The sequence below is a fragment of the Pipistrellus hanaki genome (genome assembly GCF_964339955.1).
Source record: "Pipistrellus hanaki genome assembly, chromosome: 10".
Lineage (NCBI taxonomy): Eukaryota > Metazoa > Chordata > Mammalia > Chiroptera > Vespertilionidae > Pipistrellus > Pipistrellus hanaki.
The window spans coordinates 34125466-34150479 of NC_140512.1; the positions used below are offsets into that span (position 1 = coordinate 34125466).

General features: G+C 37.2%; 1 protein-coding gene across 6 annotated transcripts in view; it reads left to right on the forward strand.

The window, feature by feature from the left end:
• The first annotated feature begins 7246 nt into the window (after nucleotides 1-7246).
• Nucleotides 7247-25014, forward strand: part of PHF14 (PHD finger protein 14) — a 145793-nt gene continuing 128025 nt past the window's right edge. For 3 of the 6 annotated variants that reach the window (XM_084897095.1, XM_084897094.1, XM_084897096.1), the window contains exons 1-3: nucleotides 7248-7759; nucleotides 8251-8361; nucleotides 17885-18678. In XM_084897095.1, coding sequence (XP_084753221.1) covers nucleotide 7759; nucleotides 8251-8361; nucleotides 17885-18678 — 906 coding nt within the window. In that variant the 5' untranslated portion in view covers nucleotides 7248-7758. Of the gene's footprint in view, nucleotides 7760-8250; nucleotides 8362-17884; nucleotides 18679-25014 lie in introns of all 6 variants that reach the window. The other 3 variants (XM_084897097.1, XM_084897098.1, XM_084897099.1) reach the window with 2 other exon arrangements.

The following is a 25014-nucleotide window of genomic DNA, read 5'->3' on the forward strand; positions in this document are numbered from 1 at the left end:
ATGGTAATCTGCTTCAAGCACTAACAGACCTGCTAGATTATATATCACAGTTGAAGACTGGTTATAGGGCCTTGCCCCAAACTGTCATCTTCTCATTTTGTTCAGTAAATAGGTCAGAGTAGCACAAGCAGATGTGGTTAATGTTGTGTATCAAATTCAGAGGCCCACATAGTATTCCACATATTCATGATAAGGTTTATCTTGACACTAGGGGCTTCGTGCATGAATTCATGCACTTTGAAAGGAACTGTGAGCTGCGAAGCTGTGGGCACAGGGGAGGGTCTCAGTCCATCCTCTGCACCCCTGCCAGCCCCTCCCTCTGCAGCCCTGCTAGGTGCCAGCAGCAGGTGCAAGCGGGGCTGGCACTGTTAGCAGGTGTGAGCGGCAGCTGCTGCCTTGATCGCCCCTCAGGAGCAGGGGAGGTGGAGAAGCCCTCAGGGGTGATCTGGGCTGGCAGCCACCTCTTTTACCTGCTGACAGCGGGTGCAAGTGACAGGTGGGACCATGGCACCTGGGAGCAAAGAATTTTCAGTAACCACCAGAGGCTTGCCCCACTGACAGCGACCAGTGCCCCACCTTGGTCTGGCGCCCCCGCTCATGTTCTGTGCTCTGCTGCCTGCTGCTGATGCCTGCTATGTTCCACACACCCCCCCTGGTGGTCAGCACACATCATAGTGACCGGTTATTTGGTTATTCCACTATTTGTTCTATTTGCATATTAGGGTTTTGTATACATAGATGTCCCAGATCACTGGAATCCTATAAATATCACTGAGGTCACAGAAACATGATTTTTTTTTTTTTTTTTTTTTTTTAATAAGAGATTATCAGCAACAACCTTTTTGACCCACCTATATGGCAGGGCAAACTATTGTTTATTAAACATCTGCTTTTCTTTCTTTCTTTCTTTCTTTCTTTCTTTCTTTTTTTTAAAATATATTTTATTGATTTTTTTACAGAGAGGAAGGGAGAGAGATAAAGAGCTAGAAACGTCGATGAGAGAGAAACATCGACCAGCTGCCTCTTGCACACCCCCTACTGGGAATGTGCCCCCAACCAATGTATTGTACATGCCCCTGACCGGAATCGAACCTGGGACCTTTCAGTCCGCAGACCGACGCTCTACCACTGAGCCAAACCGGTTTCCAGAAACATGATTTTTTAAAATTAGATTTAGGTCCTACCATCTGGCCTACAATTATCTTATCAATATGTTAAGAGTACTGATTACTTCTTTCCTACTAGGTCCAATCAACATGACACCATCAATGTAACAGATCATCATGATTTTCTGTGGAATTTAAGAGATGATTGAGGACCCTGCAGGAAGGCTCCAGAGTTAATGTACCCAGGTATGACAGTCAAAGTATGTTCCTAGTCAACAGAAAGCAAACTACTTTGGATGGTCTTTCATAACAGCTGTAGATACAAAAGCATTCATCAAGATCAAGATCAAGGTGCCCTCAGTTTGGTTCCTGCTGAGAACCTTCTTTTTGCATTGCAGATGAAAGCCTTGTCACTGTCCTCACATGGTTTTCTCTCTTCCACTTATAAGGACACTAATCCAATAATATGTGCTCCACCCTCGTGATCTCATCTAAATCTAATTACCTCTAAAAGGCTCCATACCCAAATACTATCACATTGGGGGTTAGAGCATAATGTATGAATTTTTGCAGAATAAAAACATTCAATTCATAACATCTATGGAGGTTTCAAGGTATAGATAATTCTGATGCTATTAATTTGTCCCATAACATTAAAAAAGGAGTCTTCCAAATTCACATTAAAATCCAAGTATTAACCTCATAATAAAACTTGACATGAATAGTCCACTTATGTTTTCTTTAATCCCAGGCTAATGAGAGCAGTTTATCAAATAAATGTCAGATCCCTCAAACTGTGGAGCTCTAGTAAAATATTGATTTAAAATTACTTGATTTTAAAACTGTTCATAGACTTTCACTCCAAGATTGGCATTCTAGATTACTTAGATAATGCAGACTGTTTTTCTGTTTCAAGACGTTGAAGAGTATAGTGGGCGGAACAGTGTCCCCTGAAACTTCATGAACACCTAGAACCTCAGAATTTGAATTTATTTGGAAGTAGGGTCTTTGCAGAGTTAATTGGTTAAGATAATGTCATACTGGATTAGGGTGGGCTCTAAATCCAATGACTGGTATCCTTATAAGAAGAGGAGTGGACACACAGACAAACACACAGGAAGAAGGTCATGTAAAGGACCCAGAGATTGGAATTAAGCTGCCAAAACCCCAGGAACACCAGGAGTCACTAGGAACTGGAAGAGGCAGGGAACAATTCTCCATAGAGCCTTTGGAGGAAGTGTGCCCTGTTGATACATTTCTGACCTCCAGAACTGTGAGGAAAATAAATTCCTATTGTTTTAAGCCACCGAATTTTTAAAGTAGTTTTTGTGGCAGTCCTTGAAATATAATACAGATTTTGGTACAAGAAGTGAGGTACTGCTGTAATAAATACTTAAATATGGGGCCATGTCTTTGGAATTGGGCAATGGTTAGAGGTTGGAAGAATTCTGAAGCACAAGTTAGAAAAAGAGCCAAAATGTTGATCAAGGGTAAATGAGTAAATAAATTGTGGTACATTCAAGCATGTGTTTCCATAATACAAATGAACTACAGCCACACACAGTGACAAAGATGATCCTCACAAGAAAAGATTAATCAAAGAAACCAGAAACAAACAAAAAATAAAACCCATATTAGTACTGTATGAATCCCATTTATATAAAATTTTAAAATAGTGTTATACCCAGGATAATGGCCATCTTTATGGTCCACCAAGGGAGTATTAATTGAGGGGGCTTAAGAGAGGCTTGTTGGGTCTTGGTATAGATAGTATTTATAAGGGTGTTTGCTTCTGGATGATCCTTTGATCCAAACATTTACTTATTTTTCACTTTTCTCCATTTGCCCATATATTTTTTTTAAACGAAGTTATCTAGATTTAGAACAATGTTAGGGAGTTTACTTATGATTTGTCATTAAAGATCTGATGGGTTAAAAAGAATATAAGGTATAATTTATGCATTTTTGTTTATTTGAAAGCTTTTCCACCTTTTGAGTTGATGACATGAAACCTCCTGTCTCTAACCAACCTTATGTGTCTGTCTGACATAAGATATTGTAAACATGATGATGTTGTGTCACTGCTGCTGTCTTTGCCCATCTGCTTTGCTTCTTTGGGACTTGCCCTTTGTGAAGCTCAGCCCCTAAGACTGCCATTCATATGCACTGAAACATGATGAAATGCCTTGGCTTGTCTAAGATATCTGTCAAATAAACAGCTACTGTGGCAAACATTGAGGTACTCACCTGTCATTTTTGTTTTTTCTTCATGCAGAACAAATATTGATCACATTTTACAGTACAATGTTAATTTAAAAATAAGCTATATTACAATATGGATGAACCATGAAACCACTACGCTAGCAAAAAGAAGCCATACACATAAGACAACACATTTTTTATTCTATTTATATGAAACTAGGTGCATGAAATTCATGGATTTGTGGGGGGGAGGGAGGGGAGAAGGTGTCCCTCAGCCTATCCTGCACCCTCTCCAATCTGGGACCCCTTGAAGGATGTCTGACTAAACGAGCAGTCGAATATACCTCTCACAATCCAGGACTGCTGGCTTCCAACTGCTTGCCTGCCTCCTTACCTAAAAACTCCCCTGCCAACCTGATTGCCCCTAACTGATCTGCCCAGCTGGTCTGTTCACCCCTAACTGTCTTCCCCTGCAGGCCTGGTCACTCCCAAGTGCCCTTCTCTGCAGGCCTGGTTGCCCCTAACTGCCCTTCCCTACAAACCTGCCCCTCCCCAACCGCCCTCCCCTGATGGCCATCTTGTGACAGCCATCTTATGTCCACATGGGGGCAGCCTTCTTTGACCACATGAGGGTGGCCATCTGTGTGTTGGAGCAATGGTCAATTTGCATATTACCTCTTTATTATGTAGGATGTCTAAAATAGACAAATTCACAGACACAGCAAGTAGATTAGTGATTGTCAAAGGCCAGGAATAGGGGAAATGAGGAGTTACTGCTAATGGGTATGGTGTTTCTTTCTGGGGTGATATAAATGTTCTAAAATTAAATAGTTGTGATAAAAAATACGAATATGCTAAAAACCACTAAATTTTACAACATGGAAGGGTGAGTTGTTTTTTTTTTTTAAATTTATTTTATTGATTTTTCACAGAGAGGAAGAGAGAGGGAAAGAGAGTCAGAAACATCGATGAGAGAGAATCATCGATCAGCTGCCTCTTGCACACCCCCCACTGGGAATGTGTCTGCAACCAAGGTACATGCCCTTGACTGGAATCGAACCTGGGACCTTTCAGTCCGAAGGCCGACGCTCTATCCACTGAGCCAAACTGGTCCTGGCTGGAAGGGTGAGTTTTAAGTTATGTAAATTAAATATCAATAAAGCTGTTATAAAAACTCAGCCCTGAGCTAAGTAACTGTTTTTTTAAAAGTTACCCTTATGTCTAAAGAGATGACTGACTGGCTAGGGCACAAAGATAAGATGAAAATATATTTTCATGATATTCGTTTGTGTAATATATAGCTATGAAAAACTTAATTGATTAAATTTTTTAAAGTATAATTCTTTTGTAATACATATGAAAAGTTTTTACTTATGTAATACTAGAGTAGATCCTTACTGCCTAAATCCTTGAAGAAAATTCTGTAGTCAGTATATTTTATTTAACTTGAAAATGGTGATTACCAGTAAGCCCATTATTTAAAAAAAAAAAAAAAAAATATATATATATATATATAATAAAAGCATAATATGCTAATTAGACTGAATAGCTGAAGGTCTTTCCAAACATCCTTCTGGATAAAGCTCGGCAGTGGGGGCCAAGGCAGAGGCAGTTATGGACAATGAGGCAGATAAGCAGAGTGGTTAGGGGTGATCAGACAGGCAGACGAGCAGTTGGGGGTTATGAGGCAGGCAGGCAGAGGTGGTTAGAGGCAATGAGGCAGGCAGGCAAGCAGTTAGAGAAGATGAGGCAAGCAAGCAAGTGGTTAGGGGCAATCAGGCAGGTAGGCAGGTGGTTAGGAGCCAGTGGTCCCAGATTGCAGAGGGCACAGGCTGAGCTGAAGACCACCCTCTTCTGTGCACAGATTTCATGCACCTGGCTTCTAGTTTAATAATGTTTTTAATAATGTTTGGTTGGCTGAATTTCCCAACCATCTGAAGTTGCAGTTAGGAATTCTTATTTGAACCTGATTCTTATTCCTTTGTAGATACCCTGTCTTTTCTCTATGGGAACATTTGAGATTGTCATGAAGTTCATAAATTTCAGCACAACCTTTTCTTACTTCATCAATAGTGTTTTCTCTTGAAAATTTTAATTACAGTGAGATCAAATGAGTGATGGACTTTCTGCAAAAGATATCTTTAGGGATCATAAAAGACAGCTGTTTGGCTAACTACTGGCTCTAGCCCTGCTCAGTATTTCTTATTTCCAGCTTAATATCTGTCAAACACTTGACAAAGGCTTGCTTTTAATAGGCACCTCATTCCAGGTGATTACATGTGACTATATAAGTAATTGTTTTACCATTGTATGCCTTCAACTACCAATATCTTATTTTCCACTGATAATGAAATTATTACTCTTTGACCAACACCAAATCAAATAATAAATCTTAAATTCCTATCATTAAGGTTTTATTTTATGAACACATTTCTGTACCAAATACTGTATCAGAAAATATTTAATAGAGGAAATAGAAACTACTCTGGATAGTTTATACTGAAAATAAATTTTGGTGCATACAAGAGTGTCTGAAAGGTTGGGGGAGTGAAAGCCAAGGATATAATGAGACTTTGAGTTTTCAGAGGAACTGAACTGCCTGCCTGCATAGTGTTCCTGCCATGTGAGCCAGCCCTGATGAAGGAGTTCCTGAAATAGTTTTTCAATCTATAGGACTGAGGCTCCACATCCAACTCAGCTGTACATCTATATCCCCCATCAGATTCTTCACTGACCAATCAGAGAAGCTTCATCTTGACCAACCAGGACAATGCTTTTTGGGCCAAACTGTGAAGATTTGGCACCCTCATTTGCAAAAGTCCCAGGAGTGGGAACTTCTGTCTATATGTCAGCAGCTCTCCTCTCACTGAGAAAGTACAATTTCCCTTTCCACTGGAGACTGAAGGCAGTGCTTCCCTGGCTGAGCTCAAACACCAAAGATGTCACGAAGATGTCTCACTGGAGCAGAGAGGAGCAAACCAGGAGCAGAGCTGTCTTGCCAGAGATGGGCCTGGCACTAGGGGCTGCCTCCCAGCTGTGCTGCGCTGTGCTGCGCTGTGCTGCTTGGTAATTGAGCTGTACACTATCCGGCAGTTTCACAGCTGTGCTGTATCACATTTGAGCTGTTTGCACTAAATAAAATGTCTTTCTTCACTGCACCCCAAACTGGGGATTCCTGTTGGGAATGAATTGGCACCAATGACCATCCTTTGACAGAAGACTGCTTTGTCTGGTTGCACATACTGTCCTCATGTTTTTATACTAGTAGTGAATTTACTAGTATTAAAATTTCACTTTAATAAATTCTCTAACTGGATGTAAGGCACTATTTTACATTCATTGGACATACATCATAAGTTAATGCATAATATACTTGTGAGAGGGACTATTTCCCCTAGGTCTATTACCTCTTTTTCTTGGCAGAATTAAATACTCTGTATATTTTATCTAATGAGAAAATGTCTGTCCGAAGCACAATCGTTCTCACAATAGTCAATATAATTAAATGAATGCTTTCCCCTCTGTTAGAGTTGTAATTATCAAAGCAGCAAACAAGGCCCAATGCTATTCTCACATCACCCGCTTCCAGGAAATAAAATTTCCCCATGTACCAAGATATCTTAAGGGATGCAAATCTATGGAAGAAGCAGTGGAAGAGATGGTATTTTTTTTTATTTATTTTTTTTTTTTAGAGTAACTTAAGTTAGCAAACGTCCCTTTGTGGAAACCGTATAAATCCTTTTAAAAAAAAATTGGCCCCTACAGATTTGGACTGAAGGTGGAGCCTCGGGGATTTTGGGCGGGGCCACTCCGGATCTGGGTGGCACTCCCGCAGGGCGCTCGGCCTCTCTGGACTCGGTTCGGCTCCGCTCGGCTCCGCTCGGCTCCGCTCGGGGAGGAAGAGCGGGCCGGGATTGGCGCAGGCGCTCTCGGCTCCCGCTGCATTAAGGACCTGCTCTGCCTCGCGCTTCTACTTCCTTGTCTTCCGAGCTGTATCCGGGTCGTTGCTTTCCCTATTGTCTCAGGCAGTCGGGTCTCGGATTGTGCAAATTCTGGGTCTTTTGTTGCTTCTGGTGCAGGCTAATAAAGTTTTTCTTTCTTTCCTTTTTTTTTTTTTCCTCTAACGGTTTTAACGAGGGAGCTCGCTCCGCAGGGCTGCCAGGTTGGCGGCGCTGCCCGGACCGGAGGGCGCCCGCGCCCGGGGAGCGAGCGCCTGGGAAGCCCGAGCTCCTGGGGCCGGTTCTGCGAGGACGGAGGGGCGGGCCAGGGGGTGGGGTGCGGGCAGGGACCGCGGGGCTGCGCCGGGGACGCCCCATCCGCCCGGCGGCACCGCCGATTTTTAAATAGCATCTTCCGACTGGTTCCCGCGGTCTCCGCGCCCGACCTCGGCGCTGCCTGGGCTCTCGCAGCCTCTCGCTAGGTCTCCCAACGACCGCCTCACGGATTCCTTAGTAAGTGTCGGAGGCCTCCGCGGGGAGCGAGGTCCCTGTCAGCCCGTGTAGGTCGGAGTCCGAGCCGGTGGGACCGCAGGGCGGGGGTGGGGTGGAAGCCTCCCCATCGCGATCCGCGGGAACGATCGTGAGACTTCTTCTATTTCCCGGGCCTTGTGTGTTCTTTCTGTGGACCGTCACGGTGTCCAAATGAGGGATTGGGACCCACTCGCAGAAACATCCCAAGCTGTGCAAGAGGGTCAGCTTCAGTGCCTCCTGCCAGCCTGGGTTCGCCTTCGCCGACCGGTGGCTGGAGCTGCCCACTTTACATCCCGGCCCTCCCCAGCCCGCGTTCCCACCCCAACCTGCCCCGACACCTTCTGCCCAGAACGGAGTCCAATAAAGATCCCGAGCAGGTCTTCTGCACCTTCCCTCAGCACCACCGCTCTCCCCTGTGCTTCGTGTGGTTTTTGAATGACGCTGTAATTTTTTCTTTCTTTCTTTCTTAACAGTGGATCGCAGCTCCAAGAGGAGGCAGGTGAAGCCTTTGGCAGCTTCTCTGCTAGAAGCTCTCGATTATGATAGTTCAGATGACAGTGATTTTAAAGTTGGAGATGCTTCAGGTAAATGTTTCTCCCCTTTCCCAGCTTTCTGAAGTTGGTTTATTTTCAGCTTCTTCTTCCTCTTCTTCTTCTTCTTCTTCTTCTTCTTCTTCTTCTTCTTCTTCTTCTTCTTCTTCTTCTTCTTCTTTCTTCATAATTGGTTTTGATGACAATGCCAATTTAAAGTTAAAGCACATAAACTTCATTTATGTTGTACATTTGATTTCCCACATTTCTCTTAAGATCCTATCACGAGGTCCTATCATTGTGTCCCTTTCTGTTGATACTTAGATAATGAACCTGCCAAAGGATTCTTTTACAAAGATGCAAAAACATTTTCTCTATTCTTTACTTGAAAATATATTTATGCTTATTTTATGGATATAGGGGGAAAATGAGAGATATTACGAGGTAGAGTCATATCTTTTTTTTTTTTTACAACTGAGTTTTTTTTTTTTAAATATATATTTTATTGATTTTTTACAGAGAGGAGGAGAGAGGGATAGAGAGCTAGAAACATCAACAAGCTGCCTCTTGCACACCCCCTTCCGGGGATGTGCCAGCAACCAATGTACATGCCCTTGACCGGAATTGAACCTGGGACCTTTCAGTCTGCAGGCAGCCGCTCTATCCACTGAGCCAAACCGGTTTCGGCAAGAGTCATGTCTTAAGAGTAATGTAAGTCATGAACTGTTCATGAGTAGGGTTCTTCTCTTTTCAAAACATTTGGCGCACCCTCTGAGGGGAGTTTTACTAAAGCTGACCAGAGGGGGGGAAAAAATTGTGTTTCATAGTAGCCACTGGACCTTGTGGTTTAGGCCTTTCAAAAATCTGAGATATAAAGCATGCATGCTTGCTCTATGGTTTGTGATTTTTAGAAAACAAACTTTTTAAAAATGTCATATATTCACATTGCACAAAATTGGAAACCATAGAAAGAAGAGTATGGTTTACTTTGTTTCTTCAGTTCATTGTAGCTCATGTAAAGATACATATAAAATTTTAATTGTAGGAATCTGAGAAATGGATAAATTATGTTTCAATATGTGAAAAATACCAAGACAATACCAAACATTACTTATTATTCTGCCCCCTTTGAGTGGAAATTTAAAGAAAGTGAGAAGTGAAAGCCCTTATGGTTTCATCCTTTTTAACAGGTTTTAAAAATACTTTGAAGATTTATTTATTGATTTGAGAAAGGGTGGGAGAGAGACATCAATTTGTTGTTCCACCTATTTATGCATCTGTTGGTTGCTTCTTGTATGTGCCCTGACCAGAGATGGAACCTGAAAACAACTGAACTAACCTGCCAGGGCGCATTCCTCTAACAGATTTTAAGTATTCTTCCATAGAATTTCCTATGCTTACTCTTTCTACTTTCTGTTGTTTTGTTTTTTTTTCCTGCTAAGGATGATAAGGAAAGGATGAAGTTAGGTTATGTTATTAGTATTACTTTTAATAGCATCAACAATCAGAATTCACTTGTGATTTACTGAGAACTTTCCTTTCCATAATCTCATTTAATGTTTAAAGTAATTTAGGAGAGGAGATATTTTCTGATGATAGGGGACCTGAATTTAAAGAACTTGCATGAGGTCACTCAGGCCATAATGGATTCTCATCCATGTCTTTTGATTCCAAAATTGACAGTCTTTTTCTCTGCTTAGATATTAAACAGAGATAGGATATAATCTTAAACCAAAACTACTTGGATGTTGTGGTGACTAATTCAGGTCACTCCCAGTAATCAAAAGTTGTTAAATTTATCTTGATTTTTGTTTTGTTTGTTGTATGACCTTCTCAGCTCTTTTACCTTCCAGTTGATTCACTGATGCTTGGTATTTCCAAAGAAAGGAAAGAAAAGGAAGGGCAAGGGGGTAAAATCCAAATCTACTTTGGTTCTCTTGGTGAAACCTTGGCAGATAGGATATTCTTGACTAGAATGTTATTTTGATTTGTTATAGTTCAGATTGTAAACTGATAAAAAGAGTTGGGTCTCAGAGATTATTACTTATTTGAATACCATTATGGGAAAAACTCCAAAGCTTAATTTCTTTAAATATTCCATAATTATTTTTTGGCAATAAATTCTGATTTTGGAATTTTTTTCTTTTTGCTTATTAAGTTGTAGTCATTCAAGGTATCACTTCTCTTTTATAACATTTAAAACAATTTATTTTTATTTTATTTTTTTAATACATTTTATTGATTTTTTACAGAGAGGAAGAGAGAGGGATAGAGAGTTAGAAACATTGATGAGAGAGGATCATCAATCAGCTGCCTCTTGCACACCCCCTACTAGGGATATGCCCACAACCAAGGTACATGCCCTTGACCGGAATCGAACCTGGGACCTTTGAGTCTGCAAGCCAACACTCTATCCACTGAGCCAAACCGGTTTCGGCTATAACATTTAAAACAATTTAATGGCACAAACTACTTTCTCAAAATATTTTATGGTATCACGCTAAGTAGAGATTCCTGATCTTGTTAAATTTTAAACAGAGTTAATGGGAATTATCTGTTTGTAGTAAGTGGAAGGATGAGTTTTATTAGCTGGTAATTAAAAAAAATTCTAAGAGCACTAAAAACCTGTATACTTTCTGTTCCCTCTTGTCATAATACCCTGTTTCCCTGAAAATAAGACAGTGTCTTATATTAATTTTTGCTCCCAAAGATGCGCTAGGTCTTATTTTCAGGGGATGTCTTATTTTTCCATGAAGAAGACTATGGTACACATTTATTGTTAAATGAAAATAAAGGAAATTTATTACCTGTATACGGTACGGTAGTACGGTAGTTGTCAACACAAACCAGACAAACTGAATCCTACAGTATCAAGAATTTACTCATTTATTCAATGACAATCATGTCATCATCTTCTGTAACATCATCATAACAATCCAATTCCTGAATTTCCTGGTGAATTTCTTGTGACTCCATTTCTTTCAGAATCAGTGGACTAAATTTCTCATGTTTAGCAATAGCACTGTCTTTAAATGAGTACTTCTTGTCAAGGTAGCCTGCTCTCAGTGCATTTGCAATGCAACTGTCAGTGATTTTCTCCCATGAATTCTTCACCCAAGTCACAACTTCTTGCAGTTTAGGTTTCACAATGTTTCCACGTTGATTTCTCTCCATTCTATTTTCAATGTAATAATTAATTTCCATGCGCAAATTGTCTTTGAATGGCTTGTTTATTGCAATATCAAGAGTCTGGAGATAGGCCTTCATTCCTGCGGAAATCATTATCTGATCTATTTTTCTTTTGTGAAGAAATGTCTTCATGTCTTTATGTGGTGAGTGCTGGCTGCATCCCAGACTAGCAGACCTCTTTGGCTTCCTCGCATAACAAGGGGCAGCATTAAATCGACCCACTTCCTTATAACTGCTTGTGTGGCCCAGGCTTTTTCAGTTTCAAGAATAAAAACGCCCAAAGCACGTTCAATCTTTTCCTTCTTGCCCTTAGAAATGATTAAAGGTGGGATTTTAGTGCCATCCAGGCGAATTGCCAAAATACAGAAAACACGTGCACTTTCGTAAGCAGTAGAGGGAATGTACACTAAGGAGGCACCCCACTGTTCAATTGCTGTTTGAGATGATTGGCCCATAATCACTGCAGTTTCATCCATAGCAATCATGTTGGAAAGATTGTATTTAGAGAAGTAAGAGCCTAGGGGGGGCCTTATTTTCGGGGGGATGCCTTATATTTCACTCAGAAGGAAACCTGTAAGTAGGTCTTATTTTTGGAGGATGTTTTATTTTCGGGGAAACACGGTACCTACTTTTTTGACCTCTGGGGAGATTAAATTGTGACCCAAAGTCAACATTTATCTGTGTAGTTCTTGATGTTATTGTGAATGAGAGTTAATAGAAAATGATTTTCTTTAAAATAGTTCATAGTCAGTAGAAATTGAATGATTTTTTCTGCTCTTGGATTATGTGCATTGGTGTCTCGTGGCTGAGATGTGGGCTTATTCTAGATTACCAGTGATTCCTATTTGCATCTTTTCTCTTCTCTGTCTGAGGTAGTTGAACTCTTACAGGAACTAAGACATTAAACTTACCACTGCTTTTTAAACATTGTGACGTTGTGGAATCCCAACCTTACCTATGAATAGATTAAACTGAAAGTGGAGAAACAAAAACTATCTCTTTCAAAACAATTTCTAGACATGACTCCTGACTTTCTTAGAACTTAATGTTAAAATGCTTAGATAGATTGGCTTCAATTTTTATCTGATTCTCCGCATCAGTTTCTTCTGATCTTCGTTTTGAAATCTGAATTCTGACTACAAAACTTCATATTTCTGTTTGGCTTTAAGAATAAATATAGAAAATTCTATAGACAAAGGTTATTATATTTAAGACTCCTGCAGATAAACATAATTTTATTCATGTGTTTCTCAGATGATAAAATCTAAAAAGATAAAAAAAATTATTAAATTTGTTAAAAAATTATCTGACAGTGATTATTAACAATAATTATAAGCCTCTTCCATTCAAAATAATGAACTGAATATAGATTACCTTTTATCCTAAAGGTGAAAATAGAGCTAAATTTTTCACTTGTTTTTTTTTTTTTTAAATTATTTTATTTCTTTCTCTATTTTTTAAAATATATTTTTTATTGATTTTAGAGTGGAAGGGAGAGAAAGAGAGTGATAGAAACATCAATGATGAGAGAATCATTGATCAGCTGCCTCCTGCACACCCCTTACTGGGGATCAAGCCAGAAACCCAGGCATATGCCCTTGGCTGGAAACAAACCTGGGACCCTTCAGTCTGCTCTATCCACTGAGCCAAACTGGCTAGGACTCTTATCTATTTTTTAATCTTTATTGCCGAGTGTATTACAAATGCACTCCCTTTTCTCCCCCTTCTCCCTACCACCTGGCCCTCCCCGCCCCCCAGGCTTTTACCCTTTCCATGTGTTCATGGGTAGTAAATATACACATATAAATTCTTTGGTTAATCTCTCCCCTCCACCCCTCACCTAAATTTTTCACTTTTGATTGAGAGCCAATAAATAAATTTTAAAATTAGTAAATCCTAAAATGGGATGTAAGTGTATTATAATTATGGTGATACCACCAGAAAAACCATATGTAGAAATGTTAGGTGAAGCTATATAAAATGACTAGTTTTATAGGAATAAAACTGTCAAATATGATCAATTTCATGTTTTGGCCTAGTTAAAGTGGTCATATTTGACACTTGGACCTAAGATTAGGGCTAGGATAGATTCAATGAGTAATCTGCTATATAAATGAAATATTTTTGAAGAAAAGTATATGTATTACCTTTGTTAAATAAGATAATAAACCAATGCCATGTCCCTAACCTTCTGGCCAAAGTAAGAAGGTTAACTTTATATTCTGTCATAGCTTAAGTTAGGTGAAATTGAGAGTAATTCAGCTGCAAGAGTTAGGCTGGGGCTTTGGTTTAGTAATAGCTTGTGCTTAATTTGACGTTAGCTTTAAGTGGATCAAAATACGTTCATTGATCATCTACAGTTTTGTTTCAAAGCACTTTTCTGGATGTTATGGTGAATTTTACTAAGCAATAGTGATAATATTAGAATAATTAGATAAAATGATGAATAGATGATACAAATCGTGCTTGATTACTTATGCAGTTTAAGTCTCTCCAAGGATACAGGACTACTTTAGAGGGAATGATCTAGGAGAAGGCATTGAGATAAGGATTAAATTAGAAACTGAAATCTAGATGGAGAAACATTAAGTGTTAAAAGCATAGAGGTTGGAAAATGTTGATTAATCCTGGATCGTGACTGAATAAAAGAATAGAAGAGATGAGCCTGGGAAAGTAGAATGAGGTAACATTGACGCCTTATATGCTAGACCAGGGTTTCTTAAACTCAGCACTATGGACATCTTATGTTGAATAATTCTTAGTTGTGGAGGCCTGTCCTGTGTATTATGGTATGCATCCCTGTCTTCTGCTTAAATGCTAGTAGCATCTTTCCTACCTACCACCCCCTTCCCCTGAACCTTCCATGGCCACCATTCTCTCTAGACACCGCCAGGGACCAAATTGTCACAGCTAGAAATAGAGGGTGAGTTGTGTTGACTGATTGGCTTTTAAAAAAATGCTTTACAGGATTTATCAAAATGGTCACAAGATGATAACAATAACCAGTAGACTGGTGATCTGTTGTCTGATGTGTATATTTATAATACTAATCACTGTTGGACTGCATCAATGAACAGAATAAATACTTAGATTTGATGCACAAAGATGATTCTTTATATTGTAAAGCTAACATAAAATTCTGATTTAAATCATACTGTTTCATTTTTGGTTTTATTGTTTGATATTTATCTTGGGGAAAACTTAAGCATTGAAAATTGTGAAGGGATTCTTGAAGAATTTTTAAAAAAAAATTCTGTAACTGCAAAAAATATGTCTATAAGTTGAAATAGCAATTAATTGGAGAGATTTTGATAGAGTGTGTTTGAGAAAGGTTACTCTTTGTTTAACTGAGTAGGGAGTATGGATTTCAATTTTAAAACTTTTTTCTAGTGTAAAATTTTTATTATAGAGTTAGAATTATCTGGTTCGTATGCCTAAGATTAGCTGTATTTGAAGTATTTGGATTATTTCTCTAGTCTGTTTTTTTTTCTTTGAAGAGTGTAAGAGTGATAGATTTGGAATATAGCACAGAGTCTTTATTTGAATTCATAGTAACATGAAATATTTCTTTGCAGACTAAAAAAATAGAAGCAGCCAAGAACTCTGATTTTGTCATTCTCATTATCGCCAAGCTATACTGTAACTAAATATTTTTTATCTCCATCCCTCAAGTGCATATGTACCAAAAAGAAGTGATGACTAATCAGATGAAGATGTTATTTTTCAGAGATCAAAGAAAAATAAAATTTGATATATTCTTGATGGCTGCAGTTGGAGTATGGCTAATATGTTATATTCGGAGAATGATGGGTTGGGTAAGCTATTAGGATTTGTATTTGTGGAAAAAACTCACATTTAAATGTAAAGCATTTAAGTTTTTCAAAATTGCTTTCTATTCAGGTATGATTATGGAATAAAATCAGAACCAAAGTATCACTTTCCCTCTACTTTGAAAAACAATTAATTGATTGGTATTGGCAACAACAACCAAATCAAAATTGTAAACATTCTTTATGTTTTGTAAAATTTACTAATATCAAAGTTAAATTCCTCTCATTTTGATCAGATACCCACTTTGTGCCTCAGATAATCTTACATTTGAATCTATTGTTATTTTATTTATTTATTAAAATATTTTTATTTATTTCAGAGAGGATGGGAGAGAGAGAGATAGAAACATCAATGATCAGAGAGAATCATTCAGTGATCAGCTGCCTCCTTCATGCTGCACACTGGGGATTGAGCCCACAATCTGAGCATGTGCCTGACCAGGAGTCAAACTGTGACCTGGTTCACAGGTCGATGCTCAACCACTGAGCCACACCGGTTGGGATCTATTGTTATTTTTCATTGGTAAAAATAACTAAGGAATGCTTTCTAAGTATTTCTAAAATGGCTTCTAGAAGATTAACCCAAGGGAAAGTACCTTTTGTCCACCTGCCAGCTCTCTTAATTATTGGCTTGCTTGCAAGATGTTCCAATTTTCTTTAGTCAGCCTGCATAGAGATTCTTTTTTGCCAGAGGTTTTTTTTGTTTGTTTTGTTTTGTTTTTGTTTTGTAAGTTGGGTTTAATTGTGAGTGATCTAAAAAAAGTATATTTCCTTAATGATTTGTAGAGCTACTGGACTGAAAGAAGTCCCCTTTTTGTGAGTGAAAATTGGGTCCACACACTTTTTTGAAATCTGAGGAGCTCACAAATCCAGAGGTGTTTCCTAAGTTTGACACAAACTGTTTGATGGTAAAACCTGATTGGTACTGGCAGTTTATTTGTAGTATATATATTTATCAAAATCATAACTATTCATACATTTTATTGCAAAATTATGTGTTTGACTATAGGGCAGGTGCTAGTGTGATATATTGTGCATGTACTGCGCTACCCCTTCTAAAATCTAAAAAACAAAGTCTAACTTCTGAAACATCTGTCTCCAAAAATCTCAGACAAGGGATTGTTAACCTACATGATTTTATGTCCCATGCAAGAATTTTTAGGATGAGAGTGTTTTTCCACAACAGTCCTGACTAAGCTGTGAGTACTTGCAGGATAACCTAAGGACTGACAATGATTTTATAAAGTCAGTCAACATCTGCTAAATGTTAGTCTTTTTAAAAAAATGTGATTTAATTAGCATGATTTAAATTTTATCAACTATTTGTAAAGCATTTTGAGCTATTGTAGATACTAGATACTTATTATAGACAACTTCTTTACATCTAATGCCCGATTAATTATAGAGGCTGAGGCTGGTTGAGTTAGCAGAAATTAAAATGATGTAGAAACATAAAGCTTTTTCATAATGTATTATTACCCTTTTCTTGGTTATAGGTGCAAAATATTCATCACCCTACAGGTGTTACTGTTGCTGGCTATGATCTAACTATGACTGCTTTGTTTCCCACTTTCTTTTTTTCCCCCCCTGAGTCCCTTTCTATAGATATTTTAGAGTTTTATTTCATCAGGCATAAAAACGATTAGAAGGTTGGCTTAAGAGTGCCTGGACTGTGCTAAGCAGGAACAGAAGAAACTTGCTAGAAGCCTTATAGTTCTTTGTGAACTATTTGATGTCCTTTGCCTATCTTTTTAGTGACTACTGTGGTTGCTCATTTCCAAAATGACTTAGTTTTTAAAAAATTTATTAATTTATTCATTCTAAGAGATATAGCAGTTACTGCCTAGAATTTTTGAAAGTTTAGGTGATTCTTTTATTGATATCCTAATAAGCAGGAAAATTGATAACCTCTCTTGCAACTTCCATTTTCTGTGCCATTGCTATTGTCTTTTCTCATCTACTGTATGTACTTGGTGCTCCTAAACTTGATGACTGTAGTAGGAATGTGGTACAAGTTGACTACCATAAATATCTATGCTTAATTTTGCTGGGTAAAGCATGAAACAATGAAACAAAGTTTTTTTGGGCCAGGATTTTCTTGTTCTGAATGTGACTCAATGTTTATAAGTCCATATAGTTTATGAAAGGAGGATTTAAGGGGAGAAGACTATGATGCATATTCTATTATCATTAAAGTTAAAACCACATGCCCAATTTATAAAGAATGACATTTACTTTTAGAAAAAATTGCCTTTAGGGTGCCAAATAAAGCATGTGCTATATGACAAAACAGTGCTCCTCTTTTTAAAGCATATTTTAATTTAGAGTTACATATATTCATCTTCATTAATGCTATATTGAACTAAAACCATTACACCAACTTCATTGATTTATTATTTAATCAGGTTAGTAATGTCTACCATCATTTGACTTAAATTTGTTTATATTGTTTTACAAGTTACTCACAGATTTTGGTGGTTTCATTTGTGTCAGCGTTGTGTGTGTGTGTGTGTATGTATATACATATGTGTGGTTTTTTTTTCTCATATTTTCAACAGATTCTGAAGGGAGTGGTAATGGAAGTGAAGACCCCTCAAAGGACAGTGGAGAAGGTTCCTGTAGTGATTCTGAAGAAAATATTTTAGAGGAAGAACTAAATGAAGATATTAAAGTAAAAGAAGAACCACTTAAAAATTCTGCAGAGGAGGAAATACTGCCATCAGAAAAACAATTAATTAAAATAGAAAAGAAGGAAGAAGAAAATGGAGAAAGACCTAAAAAGAAAAAGGACAAAGAGAAGGAAAAAGAAAAGGAAAAAGAGAAGGAGAAAGAAAAAGAGAAGGAGAGAGAGAGGGAGAAAGAAAAAGCAACAGTATCTGATAATGTGGCTGCTTCTGCTGCTGCCACATCACCAACCACAAGTCCTCCTGCTGTTAACGCATCTCCTTCAGTCCCTACTACAACTACTATGGAGGAACAAGTGAGTGAGCCAAAAAAGTGGAACCTTCGTCGAAATCGACCGCTTTTGGATTTTGTATCCATGGAAGAATTGAATGACATGGATGACTATGACAGTGAAGATGACAATGATTGGCGACCTACTGCAGTAAAGAGAAAGGGAAGATCTGCATCTCAGAAAGAAGGAAGTGATGGAGATAATGAGGATGATGAAGATGAGGGGAGTGGGAGTGATGAGGATGACAATGATGAAGGCAATGAAGAAGATCATAGCAGCCCTGCCAGTGAAGTGGTTTGCAAGAAGAAGAAGAGTAAAGTTCTTAGCAGAAACAGTGCTGATGATGAGGAACTGACCAATGATAGCCTGACACTATCTCAAAGCAAGAGTAATGAGGTAGATCAACCCAATTTTTATGGTATCTGTCTGTTTGGGGAGAGGGAATTCTCTAAACTAGTATATTCCTTATATTAAGTGGCTTCCTTGAAATCCTATTTATAGACAGTTGTAGGAGTGAATGAACTCCCTATATATAGCATTTTTTTTCATTTGGCCAACCAATCTTTATTGAGTAACTGCTCTGTGTCACCATTCTCAAGGAGCTTACAATCATCGTCCTCAAGAGCTCACAGTCTCTCTATGTAGAGGAATATTTTTATATCCATAGACTTGGGAAGTGGGAGGGATTTTCTTTCAGCTTTCTATCCTCTCACCCCATTGTTCATAGGACTACTAAATTGTGCTAGTTGGATTATGAGAAAAGTCACCTTTCTTTAAACTTAGTTATATTCAGATCTACATAAAAGTTTAGGCTTTTAGAATACTTCAGCAGGGCAACACAGCTTAACGATTGCCTCAGACTTTTAGAGATTCATTTTCAAGATTAATTCCTTTACCAGTTGTAGCACCATCATTTGAATGGTCACCAAATCTTTGTTTTAGATGTATGGAAGTAAAACTAAACTATATGTTTATATGATATGTATTTAGAGAATAAATTCTCTCTACAAAGAAATGAAAACAAACGTTTTTATCATAAAACTACAGTAATGATTCAGTTCTACCACTTGAAGTTCAACTGAAAGTTAGGTTTATATCCATTGGGCCCAAGATGCAACATTCAAGACTCTTCAGTCAAATACATTTGTGTCTTTTTGTCTGTGTGTTTATGTACATGTTTTTCTTCAAAAGAAAGATTGAGTTGTCTTTTCACATGTAGATGTATTTGTTGCATCACATGTAGAACTAGAATAGTTAAGTCTGTCATTTTGTTAGTGTGTTTATAGTCTTGAAAATTCACTTCATTCACTTTATCAAGCACTTATTTTTTGTTGTTTTTTCATACCATTGACAGGTTAAACTGGTAGAATATTTTTCCTTTTATGCTTTATTTGTTTTTTTACATTTCTTTTGCTTACAAATTTTACATACCAGTGATTTTCCATCCTAACTTAAGTATCATTTATAATTTTGGTGATTTTATTAACCAAATAATATAGAGTAGTTGATAAGGGCTATGTGTCAGTAGAGGTGAAACAAAGTTTATATTTTAGATTATAAACATTTTTTAACTTCCAGTGTGACCACTTTCATAGGAAGATGTTGCTTACTTCAAGTGCTATCTTAATTCTTAAGTAAAGAAAAATTGTCATTTGCAGTATAATACTGTATAATCTTGTAGCACAGGCAATTCCATATTTTCAATGCCAATTTATGGGGATAGATGTATGGAAAATCCAATTATTTATATTTGTTTTTTAGGTACGTATCCAGTTTATTTTATATCACTTAGTATTCCATCTGTATTTACTGAATAAGTTTGCTTTTGGCAGCATCACTTCATTTTTATTGGCCTGACATTCACAAAAGTAGGCTGGCTGATGATAGAGGCAGTGTGGAGATACCATATGTTTAGAAATTTGCTACATTATCAATTTGTTAATAATCTGTAATAAATAATATATTGCTTAAGAGGTTGTAGGCTATTTTTAGGATGCACTTAAAGGCCACATGCACTGTTTTTTTTCTTATCCAGAAAACTTGAGTAAATAATTTACATATTTAGATTAATAGTTCCAAAGAAATAAGATTCCAGAACATTTCTTGGAAAAGTGCCTTGTTTTTCTGAAGTAAATAAATTAATTCCTCTTCTATTGTTTTATGTTAATTTTCCCTTTGCTCTACCCTATGCAGAAATGTAGAACTTATAAAAAGTTAATTTCTCCTCAATAATATTCTATCTGAAAACTTGATAACTGTTTTTCCCAAGACTATTACTCAAATTAGATATTAAATTTTAATAAAAATGAATCAATTGAGATTATTATTTTATCCTATGCTTCTAAATTTCCTATTTATATGATTTTGCTTTTGTAAAAAGGTGACTAAAGGTAATCCTTGTTGCCTTATGGCCAATGTTTGTATCTTCCTGGCTATTTTAGGTAGTTAGTTATATCTTGCCAAGTAGGCATTAGTTAATCTATACAAGTAAAAGGGTAATATGTAAATTGGTCACGACACCCTCACAGTAACAACTGAGCAGCAGGCTGCTTGGGGCGACAAGGCTGGCAGGGGAAGGAGTGTGAGGGGCGACCAGGCCAGCAGAGGGGGGCTGTTGACTAGGCCAGCGGGGAAGAGGGCAGTTAGGGGTGATGATCAGGCTGGCAGTCAGAGGCGGTTAGGAGTGATCAGGAAGGCAGTCAGGTGAGCAGTTGGGAGTCAGCAGTTCTGGATTGTGAGAGGGATGTCTGACTGCCAGATCCCAAGGATTGGGCTGAAATAGGCAGTGGGACATCCCCAAAGTGGTCACAGATTGGAAAGGATACAGACTGGGCTGAGGGGGAAACTGGGCCTCTAGTAAGTATATATTTGGTTATAGTTGATGTTTTATTTTTCTCTGCTTTTACTTTAAGTTTTCAAATACTACTTGGTAGTAGAGATAGCTAAAATGTTTAGAAATGCCTAACAGAATTATATTTCATTTATAAACATGTAGAATTTTTTTCTTGGATTTGTCAAGTGCTTTGTAGGGAAAGATGCTGTATGTCATGGAAATGATACCCAGGAACTTTAATAATTTTGACATTTCTTTGAGCAGGGAACTTTTATAACTATTGGCTGTTAATGGCCTGAACGTATCTACAATATATAAGTTAGGGGAGCGGTTCTCAAACATTTTGAAGTACTCTAGAGCAGTGGGTTTCAAACATTTTGGTCTTAGGACCACTTTACACTCTTAAAAAATTTAATTGAGGATACCAGTTTTTATTTATGTAGTTATATGTAGATGTTAACAGAAGAACATAAGTTGTCAGATCAATAATGCCATCCCCTATCATGTAGCTTGTGAAAAAATTTTACCTTGCACCCATGATAGAGAGTGAAAAAGGCACATAACCTTGGTATTATCATGAAAATAGCCTTTACCTAGTGGACCTCCCTAAAGGAGAGTCCATAGACCACATTTTGAGAACCACTGTTGTAGAATTGGGCATTTTCTGCAAAGGGGCACTTGCCTTTGTTACTGGTATTATGGCATTTTGGAATTTGGTGCTATTTGAACAATCCCGGCAGAATATGGTTTTGTCTTTTCAAATGTTATCTTGAAGCTTTGAGATTTACTAAGGTTATCTTGCCTTTTAGTTTTCTAAAGTTTACTTTTGGGGGAGGGCTGTGTAGTCTTTTCAGAGCCTGGTTTCCATTTTTAGGACTTTTAAGACTAGAGCTTTGGGTAAATATGTGACAGAAAATTATATTAATAGAAATTTTCAGATGGAAGTTATTCTTTTTGTTTTTTGTTTTAAAATAAAGACTCATGTTAAATGGATGTTAGTGTCTTGCCATGTGAGGAAATGGCAATTATTATCTGATTTGCTAATTAAAATGTAAAAGTTTTGCTGCAATTTATAAATAGCCACTATGTTTAGGGCTCTTTAGTTATTAATCAATTGCCTTTGTACACATTTCAAAATAAAACAAATTTCTCCAAGGCCTAAAAATTCAATTTATAACACTGTACAAAAGTACTTCAGATTCTTAAGAATTTAACCTTCTTTAAAAACACAGAGGAAGAACTACTGGTCAAACTTTTTGGTATACTACCGTGTTTCCCCGAAAATAAGACATCCTCCGAAAATAAGACCTAGCGCATGGAAAGATAAGACATCCTCTGAAAATAAGACCTAGCGCAACTTTGGGAGAAAAAATTAATATAAGACACTGTCTTATTTTTGGGGAAACGGTATTTTTTTTTTCTTTTTCAAGGCAATAGATTCCTTAAATTCTGTTTTACATGTAGTGTGCTGGAATTTCCATCTATTAAAAATACATATAACTTAGAATTTACCATTTTTATATATTGTTAATAATCATCTATGTGGAATATACACATAAATGAACACTAAACATATTTTAGACCATTGGGAAATATTAACATTTTTTGGAATAAATTTTAAATCTCAAGGGGAAAATGAAATGATTTACTGTAATGTCCCATTTATTCTTAAAGTTACCATTAGAATCCTTTAAATTATTCTATAATATTAAAGTTATACTCTAGGTGATATTCTTGTGGTACTCAAAACAACCTTCCCAATTTCTATTTTAATGTAAAAATTGTATTTTCAAATGATATATTTTGTGGTGAAAACTCTAGCTTAATTATTTTGTCCCAAAACTTAAAAAATGATATACATCTTTATTTTAGAAATATGCCGATAAAAATTGATATTAAATTGGCTTTAATATTCTGATTATAAGTGTGCTTAAATCCATGTTTTATATATTAAGGACAACTTGGAGCATAATTTTTATGAGACTGTTACTCAGATTTTTCCATTGAAGTATTGCCTGCCATCGACCATTGGATTTGGTAGTATTATCTTAGGGTGCTAATTCCCCCTATTTTTCTCTCATTTTTTCATTACATTGCTAGTAAGACTTTCTATGGATGGAGAACAGAGAGCCAGAGATACCAATTAACTTTGTTATATCTGGCCTAAACGATAATATATATAGAGAGAAATTGGTGCAGAGATATAAATTAGCCAGTTACTATTTTCCTAAGCAAAATAGAAAAATAGGAAGGTAATGGAATTAGAACTACCTGTTGATAATTTTTCTTATCCATAGAAATTTACTTGTTTCCCACAAGGATACATCTTTTTCAAGGCCTGATTAGTTATAATTCCATGAGAGAAATATTGTCACAGCCCATAAACTTGAGTATCCTTTCAGTTATCAAACTGGTTGTTAGGTCTTTTCTTAATCTGTGATTTTTAAAACCTAGTCCGTTCAACCAATCAAAGCATAATATGCTAATAATATGCTAAGGCTGCTCAGCCGCTCGCTATGATGTGCACTGAACACCCTGGGGCAGACAGTCGATTGGTCGACCAGTCACTATGATGTACATTGACCACCAGGGGGCAGATGCTTCAACCGGTAGGTTAGCTTGCTGCTGGGGTCCAGCCAATTGGGACTGAGTGAGATAGGCTGGACACGCCCTGGAGCCCTCCCACAGTCCCTCCCCGCTGGCCAAGCTCCTGTATCCCTTCCTGGTCCCCATTGTACACCGGCAGGGTCCCTCAGCTTTGCCTGTGCCCTCTTGCAATCCAGGCTGAGGGACCACCCCACCCCACTGAGTGCATGAATTTTGTGCACAGGGCCTCTAGTATATATAGAAGCTTATAACTTTTCCCCTGTGTAATAAAAGGTCATCTCAATGTTTCTCTTTTGACCCACCTACAAGAAATACAGGGGAAAGAAGAATGGGAATGAATGAACATTTATTGAGTACCTAGTATGTCTTGGGAACATTTTAACATACATTATGTTATTAATTCTCACAACACCCTCATGAGGTAGGTATTATTTTTATCATCCTATTTTACAGGTGAGAAAACTGCAGCTTCAGGTTCAACAGCTATTGAATAAGAGATGAAAGTGAAACCAAACAACATTTGACTCTAAGTCAAATGCTGTTATATTTGAATTATGGCTAATGGGATGGAATCTGGGCATATTTTTATTTTGCTCACTGTACCAAAGCACCGTAAAACATGTTTTCTTTTTCGGAAGGTTTTGGCTGTACTTGCTTGCCATGTCCAAAGCCCCTAAGCCACTTTGGTTTTATAACAAAAATAATAAAAATATAAACTTGTAAAGTACTAGAATTCTCAGATAAGGCATACCTTTTTTGGCACTATTTTCTTGATGTGTTTACATATCTATTGCAAGTTTACATGTATTACACAAATATATTGAAAGATTATTATAAATTGTGACATTCAAGTGTCATTCAAATGTTAAAATTCCTATTGAAATGATACCTAGATGTTACCTTTCAATATTAGTTTAAAAGAATATAAAAATATTAATGAATGTAGAATATGGAAATATGGATTTTATTTCTTAATATGGTTAGGTTCTTACGTGAAAATATATAGATTCAAATGCCACCTTTTATTATGTAACACTTAAGCCCAATCTGTGAAATATGACAAGAATTATTATCTTGTTAACTTATCCTTTAAAGTTTAAATCCATAATGTAGAAGGTTTAAATTAAAAGAAACAAACCATTTCTTAAAATTTTATCGTTTTGTATTTATTAATATCTGTCTCCTTTTACATTACAATTATCTAGGTATCTTTCTTACCAGTTTACACTAAATATTTCTTGACATAAAACTAATATGAGTGCTCTGCCTCTTCTAGCAATTAGTCAACCTGA